Here is a 17782-nt window from a genome sequence, read left to right as displayed (position 1 = left end):
AAAGTATGCCTGACTGACATTTTCAAACTTGACGTTTTCAAAGATGTTTTCAAACCTGTGAAATGCATTTGCACATAACATAAAAACAAGATAACGAGGAAATGATAACAAAACGAGATATACCGTAACTGTTATTGTGCGGGATATGCCAGAAGTCAGAGGATAATAAGCTGGGCCTTCACGGAAATGAAAACAATAACAACCGACTGTTGGATATAATTGGTGCAACTAGGACACAAGTCACTCAAGCAAAAAGAAAGAAGTGAGCATACACAAGCAGGTAAACGAATAGAAATAAAGCGCTTTATGATGAAATTTGTTGTTCGCTATCGCTCTCCGTCTGTAGGAGAGTACATGAGTCGTCAAGGAAAGTGCCACCTGTGTGATGCTACCTGTCTGCAGTGCATGGGTCCAGAGAGTGAGGACTGCACCAGCTGCCCTACTTCATGGTGAGAACCACTGACATCCCCCCCCCCCCCACACACACACACACTCATGTGCTGTTCCCCAGGGGTCAATTCTTAATATTTTCCTATTTTCTATTTATAAGCTGTGATTCCTTTGGGTAATAATCTGTAGGTATAATATTCATTTCCGTTGTTATGCTGACGACACGCAACTTTATGTTAGTTAGCGACAGACAGATTTTCTCCTGTTGATTGTTTCCATGATATGAAATGCTGGATATCAAAGAACTTTGTCTATGATTTAACTACATTTTTGTCAAATTCTTCAATCATTTTACCATTATTTGTGACTTTGATGAAACACGTGGGGCAAACTAAGCTAACTAATTGCTTACTGTTACATTATCATAAGTAATTTGTACCAGCTCAATCTTAACATGATGTTCACACAAGATAACTATTGACCAGTGTCATAACATAGGAATAAAGCTGGTCTTGGTTTGTTGTCTGCTGTAGTTTTTTCTTGTGTCTTTACGATGAAGTGCGTACAGTACATGGATGTACTGATGTACTGTTTATCAGACCACAATTGAGACAAGAATTAGCGGTAGCTAGGTAGCACATCCCTCCGCCTCATTCCCCACCACTGGCAGACTAGTTCACCAGGAGGAGAGCAGATGGGAGCTCCGAAGAAATAGTCTGCCAGTGGCGAGGAGTGAATGGCAATTACACAGTAGAGAAGAAGTTGAAGTGGGCATTCTTGTACTGTATCTTGACCGTCTATACAATTGTATCTTGTTCTGTAAAGTACATTTACTAGTAGTATCATTCCCTTTTAGATAGTTCAAACAACCTTATAAACTAATGTAGAAAGCAGCTTATTACAAGAACTCTTGTTACTGCAATCTTTTTCAGGTCTATTCTAAAATGAGTGACTTATAACAGTCTCTTTAGCTCTTTAGTCAGTTTGCAATGCTTCTTATTTTAAATGAAAACATTTGCACTGCAAATATGTATATTTACAGTGGCTGAGGCTTAGTGTGCATGTTCATTGTTCACCACATCCCTACCTGCAGGTTCTATGATGATGGACGCTGTGAAATCAGCTGCCAGACGGGGCGTTATGCCATGGGGAGGCAGTGCCATCTCTGTCACCACACCTGCCATGAGTGTACCGATGAGGGACCTGACAACTGCACCAGCTGTGACAGAGGTACACTAACCTGGATCAACATGAAAACCACTATTCTTTTTAACCTTGTTTGATAATGACACACAACAAAAAAAATCCTAATAAGTAAATCACAATTGCGTGACTTTAACCGACAGGACCAGTTATTGCAGATAAAACGATCTTACATATTTGAACAATTCATTTTTTTCTTTCCCATCATACCAAACCTGCACGCTCTTAGCTTTTGAAGCAACACAGGTAGCATTTTGCAAAGGTGCACCGGTGTTCATTTAAAAACCCATCGATCTAGCTGTGACTGGAATGTAAGTGAAATCGTGCTTTTTCGTGACGTCACATGGATCAAGCCAAGGCTCATTTGTGCCGGCCTCCACTATCAATCCTCTAAAGGTAAATTAGTCTAATTAAAGCAGTAATTCAGCCAAGGCTTGCTGATGTGCTAAAAGAAGGAATCAGTCATTTGTTTGTATCCTCATGCAAAGGTCACTGCTAATCTCTCAGGGTTTAGCTCAGTTAAAGGACAAGCTGTGTCTACGTTTGATGAGTCATTTTTCTTACTTTAATGTTTCTTACTTCTTTCATGTTATTAGGATCTTGTGAAGCCAATACAAAAAAAAACAAACCTTATTTATTAGTGTGAAAACAATTGGTATGATAACACCGAACGTCATTAGAGGCTCACAGCTGAAGAAATATCAACTTGAAGGTGGTCGTAATAACTGTGTTTATCACAGTGTCACAGACGGTATTATGGCTGTCAGAATTAATGTACAGTATTTACACTGGGAAGATTATGTTACGCACACACCCAACAGACAGCCAAGGAGAAGATTAACACCAGATTTCCGCTTCACACACCCTCTCTCACCCTCACGTGTGCACACACACTCAATTAGCCGGCAAGTTTGTCAGACTGTTTGCAAATGTGGTTCCATTTAATTGCAGGTCTGTCTGAGGCTCACTGAGACATAACAATAATAACATGAAGAAACCCTCCATCTGTCTCTCTCTGTGTCACTTCTCTGTCAAACCTCTCTTATCATGGCCAGTAACACACCCACTCACTCACACACACACACACACACACACACACACACACACACACACACACACACACACACACACACACACACACACACACACACACATATACTGGTACATACTGAGCAGACAATTATTGATACTTGATACTGACCTTTGATTGTAGTGTAGGGTCTTCCCCCCTGCTGTCTCTAGAGGGGGGAAAGAATAAAAGACCTACAAAAAGGAGCATTAAAAGAACAAGGAAGAGGTGAAGGAAAATGATAGCTTGTCAGACAAATCAAAAGTGTCCATTTCAAAATACTGGAACCACACAAGCCAAGACATGCCTGAAAATACAGTCACACAGAAGTATAGAAGTTTCTCTAATTTTTATGGAAGCAAAGACAGGCTTTCAATCTTAGCAGAAGGATTTTAATCTTAAAAGCAATTGAATATTAAACAAGTCCTGAATAGTTCAAGGTAAAATTGAAATACCATTTAATTCATATCATTGAAATATTTTACTTTGAAAGCATGTATCTTGTGTATTCAAGTAGCTCAAACTACTTTTTTATTTATTAATTTAATTGTAATTAATAAAATAAAATAAATTCAAGTCATGTAAAGAAACTATGTAGCTTGAATTGGATTGGTCCGTATAGACACTTTCAAAAAAACTTCTCAGACCTTTTGTAAAAATGTTTTGTGTGCTGTAACTGTGTGACCATTCAATGTTCACATCATGAGTTAGGGACAGTCTATAGGCTGTTTCTGTGTTTGTGTACATGCGTATGAGTCACTGTCTTGAATACAGCTGCACATCTGTTTTGTCCCTCACAACATTTCCTATACATATTTCATTTTCTTGTCTTTCTCCATCTAGATAAGTTTGAGGTGGCCAGGTACCTCTTTCAGAGTCAGTGTCGGGATGTCTGTCCAGAGGGGTTCTTCCACTCTTCAAGAAGACGGTGTGAACCCTGTCCTGCAGACTGCATCATCTGTTCATCGGCAGATCACTGCCTCCACTGCAGCACAGGACACAAGCTCAGAAGTGGCCAGTGTGTCCCGTTGGAGTGCAGTGCAGGTGAGGGATGCTGGTTGAACCTCATAAGATTTAAGACATGCTTATTGACTAATGTCACTATGATGAAGCCCACCACTTTGAGTCATGATGTATCACAAACAATGAGCATGGTGAAAAAAGGAAGGATTTTATAATAGCTGTTGCTCAGCACCGCTGTCATGGAGCTTGTCTGAATGTGGCAGACACCACCTCAGGGAACATGTAGCACAGTGATCTTATTTTAAAGAATGTATTGAAATTAAAATACTAAATATGCCAACACCCAGGTCTGTTAGCCACAATTGCATATATTGTATAACATGCATAGATTGACCAAAGAATAAGGAACTATTGGCTTCTTTTAACTTGTACACATTGATACTATGATTTGATTTTAGAGTCAGGTGTGACATGTGCAGTTCAGAGGAGGAATTCTAAGCTTTATCACACTTTATCTCATCATATCAAATGTAAATGCGAGGCAAAGGAGGATTGAGAAAGAGCTGATATGCTTTGAGTGAGATGCTTCTTGAGATATTTCAGATAAGGAGGATAAGTGGAGGTGGGGAGTTTCAACTTGAATGTGAGACGTAGGTGAAGGGTAATGATGAAAGTTTGTAAGTGAGGATATAAGATGTGAGAGGGAGGATGAGACGAAGTTCTTATCATATAGCAGGCAGGTCTCAACAGGCCCCATAGACTGCTTGAACTCCGGAGTTGGTGAAACATATCTATAGCTATTAATTTGGCAGTTCTCGTCCTTTGTTGGTATCACAGGCAGAGCAATGAAAGCACATTGATTGATGTAGATAATATAGCTGAACATATCAACATTACAAAATGAAGCTACAATGTAAAAGATGGCGAAGTGTGTAATTCTAAAATAAGACAAGCGCCATTAAACTGGCATCTTATTGATTGATGACAAAAAAAGTAACATTACATTGGTTATTTATGAGACAGGTAGTAATTTGATTGTCGTGTCTGTAAGATATACTGCACCCCACTTAAAACAGCTGTGAGTCATTTGTTGCGACAAACAAAGAAACGTACCGGCTTGACAAATTTTTCTCAACTACAAAACCTTATTTTAAACAACATCCAGTATTGGATTCAAATGAACTCAATACTTTTTACAAAATGGACATGTTGTTTCAACACTGTGTTGTGTTACTGTATGTATTTTGATATCTGTTGTTTTCATCAGGTGAGGTTGCAGACGCAGAGAAAGAGGACTGTGTCCCCTGTGACGAGGGCTGCAAGCAATGTGAACGCAGTAAGTACACCACGTCGTCTTCTCACTCCTCACTTTCGCTCTTCCTACCTCTTTCACCTGCATCGATCAAAGCGTAGAAATATATGTAAAATCAAGTGCGCTATAGCTTCAGCAGCAGTTATCGGCTGCAGCTATATGGCACATCACAATATCTTATACCTTGTAGTCAAACTGACTGTGGATGAGAGAATGTTCATCATTTCAGTCCTCAGGAGTGAGATACAGTGACATGTCAGAAAAGCTTGTGATCAAAACATAACTCGTAATAAAGTAGGATTTACTGTACTGAATGCGTTGACAGTGTAGTCGTGAAGTGGGGTGGCTACATTTACTTATAATGCTGCCATTGGTTGTTGATGCACCTCACTCTTTACTGTAGGCTTTATTTCACTGCAAATACATCATCATTGAAATGAAGATAGTATATATTCCAATAAGCCTCATTCATGAGGGAAGTCGTTTGGACAAACCCAAAGACAATACCTTAACTAGCTGTAGGTTTCCTTAATTATCAGACACCAATAGAAGATGCCACAGGTGCAGAAGATCTGATTTTGTTTCACTTTTTGCAGGACTGATGTTAATCTTCTCCACAAGGAACACTACCTGAAATCTAATTTACGTCAGAGGCAGACATCTATTCCACACAAGGGTTAAAATATTTTCCACTCCAGGGTAAATGCCTCCGGTGATTATTTGTATTTCCACTGCCGGTACCTTCAGAAATCAACGTACCTTTGTATACAGCAAAACAGTATGCTATAGGCTCTTTTTCGAGTGGTGCTTTGAATGAGATTTATCTTTAGTGAACTGTGAAACACTGTGAAACACTGTGAAACACTGTGAAAACATATAGAGTAAACCATACAGCATAAAATCAGTATAAATCTCCTTGCTTGTGCTCATACACCTCACTGTGTCAGTACAAGCCACATGAAGACGAGGGCACTTCTTCTCCCAGAAATGGTTATCGACATACCATAGAAAGTTGTTGTTGTGCTGAACTAGTCTGAGGTGGAGACGGGGGTTATTATGTCATTATGCATTCTGGGTGGAATATCTTTCACCACTCTCACCCCCACCACAGCTTCCCTCCCACCCACTTGCTCCTAGTAATCACAATTCTGCCAGCTAAACAAGTCAGTCATCTGATTAGATATTTGAGATGATTGGCCCTGTGTGACGCGATGCTACGGGCTAAAGCGAAGATGAAACAGAATGTGTGGTGTCTGGCAATTAATATGTGTGTGTGCATGCTTACACTTTGTCCTTATTTAGCTTTTCTAAGCTTTTGATACGTTTTAGACACATCCAAGGACAGCAGATGTTATGTGCTGCACAGATTGTAATACACTTTTCTTTCATTTCATTGATGAGGGTTGCTAGACACCTTCATCAGTGTTCAAGACAAGATGATTCACACATACTGTGCATTGCACCATGATTTGGTTACTTCGTTTCAATATCAACCACGATTGATCTTTACCGGTCATATTTAGGCTTCAGGCTAGAAGTGTTCCTCCAGCTCCTTTACTGTGGAGCTGGACTTAACGCTCATCTCACCTCCAGTCTTCTGCTGTTGTGATATATGCAGCTCATATCTGAGCTTCAAAGACGCTGTCTTTGTCATGAAGGGTGTGCGTCATTATACTCGCACATCTATTCTGTTTTTCTCAACAAGCAATCCACTTCTCAAACACTTCTTATTAAACACACGTCACTTTCTTAAGATTAAACTGCAGTGATCATTTGAGGTGATGGTAAAACTGAGTTCATCTATCTTCACTCTTGACTCTGTATCACCTCTTATTACTGATCACCTCTTATTACTAATCACTTAATGTGTGATTGTTTGTATGTGTGAATGTAAAATGTAGCTTGTGAGTGCATGTAGACTGTAAATGTGTGCGTATGAGTGCTTGCACATTCCACAAGTGCATACTTGGGATGTGTATGCCAGTTTAAATTCTGTTGAAATCTCCCCTCCCCTGGCTTTCACAGTTAATATTCATGCAGGAGCTATTTTCTCTCTTCACATAGACACTGCCTGAAGGCATGATTTCCAGCTCCTCTGTCCCTCCCACCTTTCCTTTGTCCCAGTCGCTCTCTGTATGAGTAATAGCTTTCACAGGTAGTGGCTTGTCGACTGCATTGAAGTGCAAACCAGTGCAGTGTTAAGTTGTGGGTGCCGGGAGAAGGCTGAGAGGAATGGGGTGTGGGGGTCGATGGCGGCTTTTCTGGAGAGGATGAATGTCTCTGGGGAAAGTCTGCAGAAGGGGCTTTTATTTTATTATTTAGTTCCATCTCTTTCTCTTCCTCCTATCTTTCTTTTACTCTCTGTCTCTCTGCTTCCTGTCTGATCCTTTCCTTCTCCTCCTCCCTTCTCACTCCTTCTGTCCTTGGAGATTATATTTTGACATCGTTGGACTAAGGGATGACACAGGGTGGCTCTTCCTCAGTTACCGGTTGGATGGTTTTGATTGACAGCAGGAGTGAATTAGTTTGGAGGGAAAATTAACTTTCTCCTTTTTGTGTACAAAAGCAGCCTCTCACACACACCTGAATTAAATATTAATATCCCCTGCCTAGGTTCCCCGGTCTCCAATAATAAAACACCCACTAACGGCAAATATGCAAGTGTTTTACACAACCTGTCACTCACATTATGCTTGTGTTGTTCAGCAAAAGTACACCTTCAGCGCAAGCTACACAGACACCACTTACTGCAGAGCACAACAGGGCAGCAGCATGTGACTTCTGTCTTCTTGAAGATGAAACATTAGAGATGAACTGAAATGCCTGTAGAAACTCTTTGACTTTTACATTTGTGACGGCTTCTGGGTTAAATTTGTTTGCCAGTCCTACATTAATCACTTTCAGCTGAAGATTGATCTGTGAGTGCCAATAAATTCTACAGCATCTGAACACGTTTATTGTGTGTTGTCAGAGTGCCTCCTGCTGGTGTTAAAGGAAACTGGGTTTAGAAAAAAATGACGCTGGCAGTAGAGATCACACATGTTTCCACGAACACTTACTACCAAAGTAATATTGTCTTAATATTTCATTTTTACTGTTTTCAGTATGGTGAGATAGTTTTGTCTGTGCAAAAAGGGTAAAACTGCTACATCTTGAACAGAAGCTACAATAACAAGGCTGATCAAATATGCTCAATTTTTTATGTTGCCTTGAGATTGCATTGCAGAAATGACAATATGCCTGATCTGGTAGTGATTTGTTTCATTTCTGCTCTTCACCACAGAGGATTCAGGAGATCAGGCGCAGGAAACAGTTTGTCTCAAATGTGAAGATGGTTACTACCAGTAAGTCTCTTCGGTTTACTTTAATTGAATTGCACCCCTATATTCGTATGTCTTCATGTTGATGCTCTCTGTCTTTCTGTCTGTCTATCAGGTTAGGCACAGACTGTCATCAGTCCTGTCCAGATCGGACCCACAGTGTGACCGACACCATGGTGTGTGCTCCATGTGAAGAAAAACAATGTGTAATCTGCGACGAGTCCCAGTGCTACTGGTGTGAAGAGGGATTCTATGTCTTTGGTAAACTTTTGAACCATTTATAACTTTGGGTTGTGGTGTGAATGTCAACTATAGACATTTCTGCCCAAACTGTGATCAGCATTCGGTTTGAATATATATATTTTTAAGAACTGTACACGTTATAGTAAAATTCCCCATCTATTGGCGTCTATCACAAACATCCAAGTTGGAAAAAGTGTCAGATGATAAATTATTATTGAAAGAAAAGTTGTAAATATAGGAAGTAAAAATGTGTATTTGTGTATCCAGATGACAAGTGTGTGGATCGCTGTCAGGAAGGTTTCTTTGTGGATGAGGAGAGCCGGGAATGTGAGCCTTGTCACCGCACCTGTCGTACCTGCGGAGGGCCACAATATGATGACTGTGACTCCTGCGAGGACGGAGTCATACTGAAGAACGGGGAGTGTTTAAAGGACAGACAACTTGCTTTCTGCCCTGAGACACACTTCAGAAACAGTATGGAGAAGTACTAAATGTTGTCAACATTACCTAGTTGTCTCTACTTGTAAAATGTGATGCTGACTTTCTACAAATTTCTTCACTTACATCAAACCCAAATGGTGAAGCATGCAGTGAGATTTGTATTTTCTATCTTTCATTAGGCACTCAGCAACACATGCTTTAGTCTACTTTTCATCCCCTCATTTCCTCCTCTCTTCCATGTCATTCATGTCTGCATATTTTATGCTGGTTTCCTTTTGCTGTTCACCGTCAGGTCAGGGCGAATGTGAGCTGTGCTACTCCACCTGTAAGACTTGCTCTGCTGCAGGGAAGGAGGACTGCAACAGCTGCTATTCTGGTAAGCATTTGCTGCTTCTATGCTTCTTTGCTCCTGAATCTACAAAAGGTTTGGTGGGCTTGTCTTAAACTTGCCATCAAAGTACATGTTTTTCTTTAGATGGTGATGTGATACAGGATGATTAGGAATCTGCCTTAAATTTAAATGAGCTTTAGACCACTGACGATCTTTGTGCCCATTTGTTTTCTTTTGTCAGTGCTGCGATTTGTCTTTCTTTGTCTTCAGGTCGGTTTTTGACTGCCCATCAGACCTGCTTGTCCCGTTGTCCATCTGGTACTTTTGCCAACAAGGCTTCCAGCCAGTGTGAAGACTGCTCAAAAGGGTGTGTCACGTGCCAGGATGCTCAGCAGTGCCAGCGCTGTCGCAGTGGGCTTTACCTCCACAATGGAGTGTGTGTGGTGGATTGTCAGAGGTGCTTGTTCTGTTTTCACATTTCTTGACTTGCACATGGACACACACCATCATGATATATCAATGGTACCTCATTCTCTCCTCTCTTTCCCAGAGGGTTTCCTCAAGGTGGTGTGTGCCAGCCGTGTGCCCCAGAGTGTGCATCCTGCCAGGGAAATTCCTCTCACTGTCTGAGCTGTGAGAAGCAGTATTTGCTGCTGGACCACTCCTGCAGGTCTCACTGTCTAGAGGGCTTTTACGCCACCGAGACAGAATGCCGTCGCTGTCCAGCTCACTGTGGAGAGTGCAATCAAGATGGCCTGTGTAAGAGTAAGTATGCTGGGTGTAGCAGCGGAGGGTAGATAAATGGAAGACTTGGAGAGGAGGATTAAGAGGGGCGTTTTTGAAAGGTGACTTAGTTTAGTGAGGAAGTAGCTGAACAGAGGAGAAGGAAGATGAGGAGGAAATGCAGAAAGATTGTTCTCTGCTCACTGGACTGCAAATAGTTATGCCATGAAGCTTACGTGTAAGATTGGAAGGTATAGGAAGTGAGGACCAGAGGAAAATCTGATGAGAAGAAGGATGGAGGAATACAGAAGACATTAGAAAGAAGACGTTGAAGAGTTGGGGAAAGATAAAACCAACATTTGTCAATGTCAGAGCATCATTAGTAGTAGTACCTATAATGACATGACAATGTTTTTTCTAAATATATATGTTCTTTTGATTATGTATGTAGTGTTAGCATCATTGTTAAACACAAACAAACATTTTATTCATGACTGCTTTTTGTTGTAGAAGTAAAAAGTGGATAAGAAGAACAAGCCAGTATGAGGATTATAGGGCTGCCTGAGGGGATGAAGAGATTAAAATGTTCTTCTCTCTCCCAGAGTGTGCGCAGTACTACTTCCTCCATGAGGGTAAGTGTGTGGATGATTGTCCCGATGGCTACTATGCCAGCGAGGGGCAACAGGAGTGTGTGCGTTGCCATGCTGATTGTGCCTCTTGTGACGGACCGAGCTTTGATGACTGCGATGTGTGTCACAACCCGAAAGCTGTCCGTTACAATGGAGAGTGTCTGGCGAAGTGTCCCAACAGCACTTACTATGACGCGACTACCAATGAATGCAGAGGTAGGGCAGGTGGAAGTTTATATTAATCATTCAAAAATAAACTAAGGCTCTACTCCATCACTACGAGAGTTCTTCGTCTGTGTGTCTCATTGCTTTTAATTTTCCTAGATTGTGACAGGTCATGTCTGACCTGCTCAGGCCACGAGCCCTCATCGTGCCTCAGTTGCCATACCAACAGGCGTAAAGATGCCAGTGGACACTGCGTGTGGTTCATTCAGTGTCCTTTGCGCTCATACATGGACCATAATGGGCAGTGCCAACAGTGTCACAAACTCTGTCATCGCTGTTCTGGACCAGGCAAAGACCACTGCCTCAACTGCAACGAGCCACACTACCTACTGAGTAAGTTATAGCAATTGTAAATGATATGCTTTTTATCCAGCCAATGTAAACTTCTCGTTTTTAAAAGAAAATGAAACTTTGTGTCCATTAGACAACACATGTGTGCAGGAGTGTCCTGCGAGTTACTATGCAGAGGACAAAGACGAACGTGTGTGTGAGCGCTGTCACTTCAGCTGTAAGTCATGCGTTGGTCGTCACAGTTTGCAGTGTGTCAACTGTAAATCTGGATTCTTCAAGCAGGGAAGCAGCTGCGTCGAAACCTGTTCAGAGAGGTTAAAAGAACATACAGACACGCAAAATGAAATCTTCTTTTTCATCAAAGAACATCACAAACTAAACTGATATCCTCTCTCCTTTGTCAGTCACTTTGGCAACACCACCACCATGGTTTGTGACCGATGTGACCCCTCTTGTAGCCAGTGTTGGGGTCTTGGTAACAGAAACTGTCTGAGCTGTCGGGAGGGCTACGTCTACCTGAGGCAGTGGGGACAGTGCCTGCCGAGCTGCCCTCCAAGCTTCTTCCAACGCAGCCGGTCCAATAACTGCCACAAGTGTCACCCCACCTGCAAAACCTGCAGTGGTAAAGGAAGCCTGTCATGGCTTATATCTGCCATGTGTTGTTTTTTTGGTGGGGGACTGTGTTTTGGAGTGACTTCCTATAATTGAGCATGAATAATGCCACCGTTTCCAAGACCTCTAGACTACTATTTTCATAGTCACCACCCAACCCCCTCCCACCAAGCTAGGACATACTTCTGCTGCACCTTTTGATACGAATTTAATCTGTAAATTCCAGTTCAGCCATGTGATGACATTTGACAATATTTCTCTCCTTCCAGATGGGGGCGCTCTGGCCTGTCAGTCCTGTTATGAAGGCTACAAGTTTATGGGAGGCATCTGTCAATCCCAATGTCTTGTAGGCTATTACGCTGCTTCAAAGGTGAGAAACCTTGTGTGTTCCTGAATTTACAAATTGTGCTTTTGTTTATAATCAAACTCACATTGCTCTCGGGAACAATGAATAATATATTAGACCTTTAGCCGCAGTTTATCAAGGCTGCTTTGTAAGTCCTGGAGCAGTAGTTGAAGATAAAATGTGGCATTCTGTCTGCAGTGTAACAAATGCTTCTGTTGCTTTAGGGCTCTGAGTCTGAAAGTGATAAGCCAAACTGCAAGGCATGTGACCCGTCCTGCATTGACTGCCGGGGTCCCAGCATGTGGAGCTGCACAGTGTGCCCCGCACTCCAGATCTTGTCTGATGGCCGCTGCTTGTCCTGCTGTGGATATGAGACACGCAATGATCACCAACCAATACCATGGCAGTGCTGTGACTGCAAGGCCTCACGAGGTAAACCAGAACCCACACTGGAACCGTCTTTTAATAAGACACGCATGTGCTCCTTGAAAATAGTGCTTTACTTGTGTGTGAGTCATCCGTTTCAGGGCATATTATTTGCTATGGTTGCCACACTGTGTAATTGCTCTAATTGATCCCACTATATAGACATGAGTTTCATTTTCCTGCCAAACATAGTTTCCAGCACTTTTAATTGATGGAAATATGTTGATTTCACAAAGAATGTTCCAAGCTTTCATGGCCTTTGGCCATCACAGACAAGACAGCATTCAACTAAAACAAAAGTCTTGTATAACACACTCATGCCAGACAAACCCAGTATACAGATTGCATATTTTAAGTAACCTAATGGCGTGCTCCATCTCCTTCTTCTCAGAGGAGTGCAACCTGGGTGTCAATTTTGTGATGAAAGATGCCGAGGACTCAGAGGCTCAAGGTAGCACCGCCAAACTCTTTGTCACTGCCTGTGTTCTGCTCATCCTCTCTGTGGGCACTGGGATCTTCCTCTTCCTCAATGCTCGATCTAAATCCCTTGCCATCGCACCCAAAACCAAAGCGGGAGGCTATGTCAACCTGGCCACCAATGTAGGCATTGCCTCACAACCCACCACCTCTTCGTTTGGGGAATACAGCGACCGAATCGTTGAATGTGAGGATAATGAGGAAGACGATGATGACGAAGATATTGTGTACATGGGACAAGATGGAACAGTGTATCGGAAGTTCAGGTACGGACTCTTGGATGAGGACGAGATTGAACTGGAGTACGATGACGAGAGCTACTCATACGGTTGAAAAGAAAGCCCTGAGTGGAGAGAAGCAACTCTGCCTTACGTATCATTGGAGTCCAAACATGTTGTGAAAGTTGTTTCTCACCATTCCTCAGATACGTAATGTTCATTTCATTCTTTTTTTGAAAAGTTGGATCTCTTCAGATCATGTTGGCACAATCAGCAGGTGGAGCAGTCATTGGTCAAGGAGGGTGACAATTTCACAGCAATGTTTTTCAATGATATTACATTTCAAAGACATTTTAGTCATACCAGCCAGTTACCAATCAATATGCTAATATGTTATGACATTTATGATGGCTGCAACTGGAATTTTAGAGAAGTCATCGTGACCGTTGTCTGAAACGTCAAACAAAATATGACTACTGGGTCAAATAGGATGTAGACTTACTAACATCCATACGTTTGTTGGATTATGCAACCTATTCCTTTGCGTGGGATAGAGTTTGATTTCTTCTTTTAGTCACAAACCTCTGGGGAAGTTGTACATGTGCTGACAATCATATTCATTTTCATGTGTTTGTTTACATTTTCTAGAATAATTTTTATCATAAAATGATATGGTAGTCATTGTCCACTTATATTGAGACAAATCTTAATAAAGTATACATTCATGTTTGTTAAAATTTGCAGAGTTAGATTTTTATTCTTGGTTTTTCAACACAGTGACACATTAAAAACTACATTTAATTGCAAATTGTATTCTGTTATTACAACCCAGTTAACTCCACATTTGGACAGAATGCTAATGTGATATACTTTCTCTGTTTCTGCATCATCTGGTAAATAAAGCTCAAATGAATCGGTTGTAACATTACTCTCAGTAGTTTCTGTGTTTAAATTGTAAACTGGACTTTGTATCGCCTTGCAGGAGTGCAGGAATTCAAAGCAAACTTTACACTGAAGTACAATCTGTACCTTGTGGGGTACTGTTTGGATCGGTTTGAGTTAGTTTACACAGAGAAAGATATTTTCTCACTGGTTTAGTCTGGTTTAAGCCACAGTGAAATGCTGGCATCTGCCTGTCTGTGCGTGTGTCCAGAATACTACTCAAAACATGGCAAAACGTTGCAGGAAAGGTAATTTTGCAGGAAATTGTTCTTTTAGATTTCCTACAGTTAGGTTTTTGTATTTGCCTTTTATTGCTGTCTCACTGGGACAAAGAGAGGTCTGCGTAAATAATTAAGATCAGTCTCTGTACTTGGTTGGGGTTAAATTTGCTGTAGATCATTGTTTCATAATAAAGTTGGACTGTGCACTTTTGGTGAACATTTGTGTTGTGAATTAACCTGCTGAGGCAAAGAGGTGAGTTGAGGTGAGTGATAATTGCTAACACCTGGAGAGACAAGACAGACACATTGAAGTGAGGAGTGGTATGACTTACACATAAACCAAATCTACAATACCAGTCAAGCAAGCATTTTCATTCTCATCTTTTTAAAATCATAGCAGGCTTTGTGGGCAATAACCAAAAGCAGGTTTGTTTCTCTCTTACCTTTTGGCCCCTGTGATATTTGATCATATTTGCCCCTCTGTTGGACATTAACTTTCCTCTCTGTCTCTTCAACGCACACACACTTCACACACAAACCCTGAACAAATGTCATCTCCTTTTGGGACATTTGGACTATTGACACTGTAGTATCTGATAATTGTGGACTATGTCAGAATGAGTAATGGGACATTGCAATTCTTTGTTTTGATGAGATGGGTTTCTTTTGAAATGTGAATGATCTAAAGTGTGTATGGAAATGGTTTTGAGATGGAAACAATTTGTTAAACAATTAGATTTATTTCTTTTGGCCCTGAATTTTGGATGAAAAGTTTTTGAAAGAGAATGAAATAAGATCTGCTCAAAACTACTTTGGGTCTGGTTATTATCTTTCTTATGCGGTTATTAAATCCAGCTACAACTTAACAAATAGACAAAACATTAACTCAAGGACATCTGACACTGTCCTTCACATGGTGTGCTTGACATTGACGTTGGCTTTTTCTTCCTGAGCCTTAACATGTACTCACTTCTTGCTATGACGTGTATCTACAGTCACATAGCCGGTGGGACTGTTTACTTTTCATTTCAAAAGTGTGTGTTTGTGTGCGTGTATGATGACACAGTAGTCTCAACGGGGAAACAGGAAAGAATTTCAGTTCTGAGATTTTTGTTTTAATTACATAATTTTAAAAAAACTATTGAAAAATAACTATTATCTGTACATATTTTCTGACCCTATTAGGACAATAACAATATTCACGCAGGTATCAGCCAATGATGTCTGAATCACAAAGAGATCCCTCGACTGCCAACAAACAAAATGTAAAAGGCCAGCCATGTGAAGACCGCTCAATATTTGAATCTGTTTCATGCTCTACGTATGTAGAATACCTTATATTTCCATTACATCTTGCCCGACATTGTGTAAACAACAAAATGAACAAAGAAATGTATTTTGATCAAACAATTTATTTGATTAAATCATAGATGGACATAGATATAAGAGGTGCTCTCCGTGCAGTAACCCTGGTCCCTGTGTAAACTAGAATACATAATTGCAACACATTTTCGACCCTACTGTAGCGGTAAGTGTCAACAGGTTTGAAGAAGCAAGACATCACAATTCAAAGATACTTTCAATTTTATTTTGTACATTTAAGTGCTTTAGAGGATGAATATAATGGATATTGTAGCATTCAGCATGAAAGGAAATCTTTTTACAGCAGTGAATTTGTCAACATGATTACAGTGAAGTACTGCTACGTGTATTATATTCTTTCATTCATTTCCCTGTAAGTTAAAAAGCAAACTGCTGAAAAGGGAAACCTACAAAGACTAACCGACTGAGAATAGAAAGGTAGCTGGAAAAACTTCTTTGGAGATGAAAATAGATACTGTTGCAAGACTGCAGTCATATATTTTACTCCCTTAACACTTAACTTAAAATACAAAATCACATAGCTAGACTCATCTTTTCATTTATTAAAAACAATTATTTACAGGGGTTCAAAGAATTTAACATACTTGTGTTCGGTGTCATTTTCTTTGTAAAACCTAGAGGTGCTGGCACACACGCAAACACACACAGAACTGTAAAGCACTAACATGTTTTGAAAAAAAAAGTTAAAATGTTGAAAGACCGCAAGAACGTAAAAGGAAGCTAATGAATAAAGATAAAGCATTTAATGCAAATTGTAGGTAAATCGACATGAACCTCTCAAGTATTTATGGTAGAAATCAGAGCTCATACACGGCTGACTTTCAACGTAACGGACGTGCATAACATGCTTATCCAGCCTGCATTCCTTGACTCATCTATAATTGCTTTTATCTGCCGATAATGGAAATATATTTTGTGTCAAGAGAGTACCACTCAAACCCAGAGGGCAAATGCGTTGAAAATATTTGAAAAGTCTATCCTTAAAAACAATCATTCCATAAATAACCATTCTGTAATGGTTAATACTTCCTATGAGATTTTCATTTCTGCATAAGCATTAAAAAACCCTAAATTAAATCTCTAGTCCAATTGAATAAAGTCATCCGTTTGAGAGCAGTGATAAACAGTAGAGGGCTTGTGTCTCACTAGAAGAGAAAGACATTTTGATGAGGAAAATGAGACGACAAAGCCAGAATACTTTAACACCGTTACATTAATAATTTAATCTCCCTGTCGTCACACACGCCTTGCATTTAGCTACATATTCATCTAACAGTGCGACCAGTGTTTTTGTTACAGATAAGAATGCCCAGACTCTCTAACCATCTGACACAGACGTCAACAGTAAAAGACATGAGCATCTTTCTTTCAACCTTGGCTAAAGAGTGTTCACAGAGTTGAGTTTATGGACCATTTGTGTTTTCCATTATATACAGAGTCAATCTGCTGTGGATATATACAAATGAACATCTATTAAGTGAATGGATGGCTGAAGCAAAGCAATACAGGAAGTTACACAGTTGAGACAAAAAGGAAGTAAAAGAAAAAGGATTGGTTGTTTTAGATTACGTCCGTGTGTAGCCATAACGACAGTTAAGAGATCTCAGAATGAAGCTGTGCATTTTAATGAACGCATACACCTGTGTGTGTGTGTGTATAGAAACATCTGTGTTGTTCTGGTGTGTGTGTATGTGTGTGTGAACAAAGTGCTGCAGTCACAGCCAGCTGTCAGTGACCATTCATAATAGTCTGTGATGTGGATGCGCTGGTGGGGGGCAGGGCTGAGGACGGGCTGGGAGCGCTGGTGAAGAAGTTGTCGTCTCTCAGTTTGAGATGCTCTGGCACCTCCAGCTGGGCCTTGGCCTCCTCAATATCGTTATTTATGGCTGCAATGAGCGCTTCTGCTGGGAACAGAAATGAGAGTTAAAAACGGAGGAAAAAAAAAAAAAAAAAAAGAAGTCCGGTGTAAAGAGAAGAACAACAAGTGAAGAGGAAGGGGGGGGGGGGGGGGGGGGGG

The 17782-nt window shown here is 40.7% G+C and overlaps 1 protein-coding gene across 2 annotated transcripts in view; it reads right to left on the bottom strand.

Annotated features, from left to right (window-relative positions):
* Positions 1-15948: 15948 nt before the first annotated feature.
* Positions 15949-17782, bottom strand: part of rfk (riboflavin kinase) — a 4130-nt gene continuing 2296 nt past the window's right edge. The window contains exon 4 of one of the 2 annotated variants that reach the window (XM_031856544.1): positions 15949-17669. In XM_031856544.1, the coding sequence (XP_031712404.1) occupies positions 17494-17669 (176 nt within the window). In that variant the 3' untranslated portion in view covers positions 15949-17493. The remainder of the gene's footprint in view (positions 17670-17782) is intronic. The other variant, XM_031856545.1, reaches the window with a different exon arrangement.

Source organism: Anarrhichthys ocellatus, unplaced genomic scaffold, assembly GCF_004355925.1.
Source record: "Anarrhichthys ocellatus isolate YVR2014 unplaced genomic scaffold, GSC_Weel_1.0 scaffold17, whole genome shotgun sequence".
Taxonomy (NCBI): Eukaryota; Metazoa; Chordata; class Actinopteri; order Perciformes; family Anarhichadidae; genus Anarrhichthys; species Anarrhichthys ocellatus.
The sequence above is the reverse complement of the archived record's forward strand: the minus strand, read 5'-3'. Positions and strand labels throughout refer to the sequence as shown.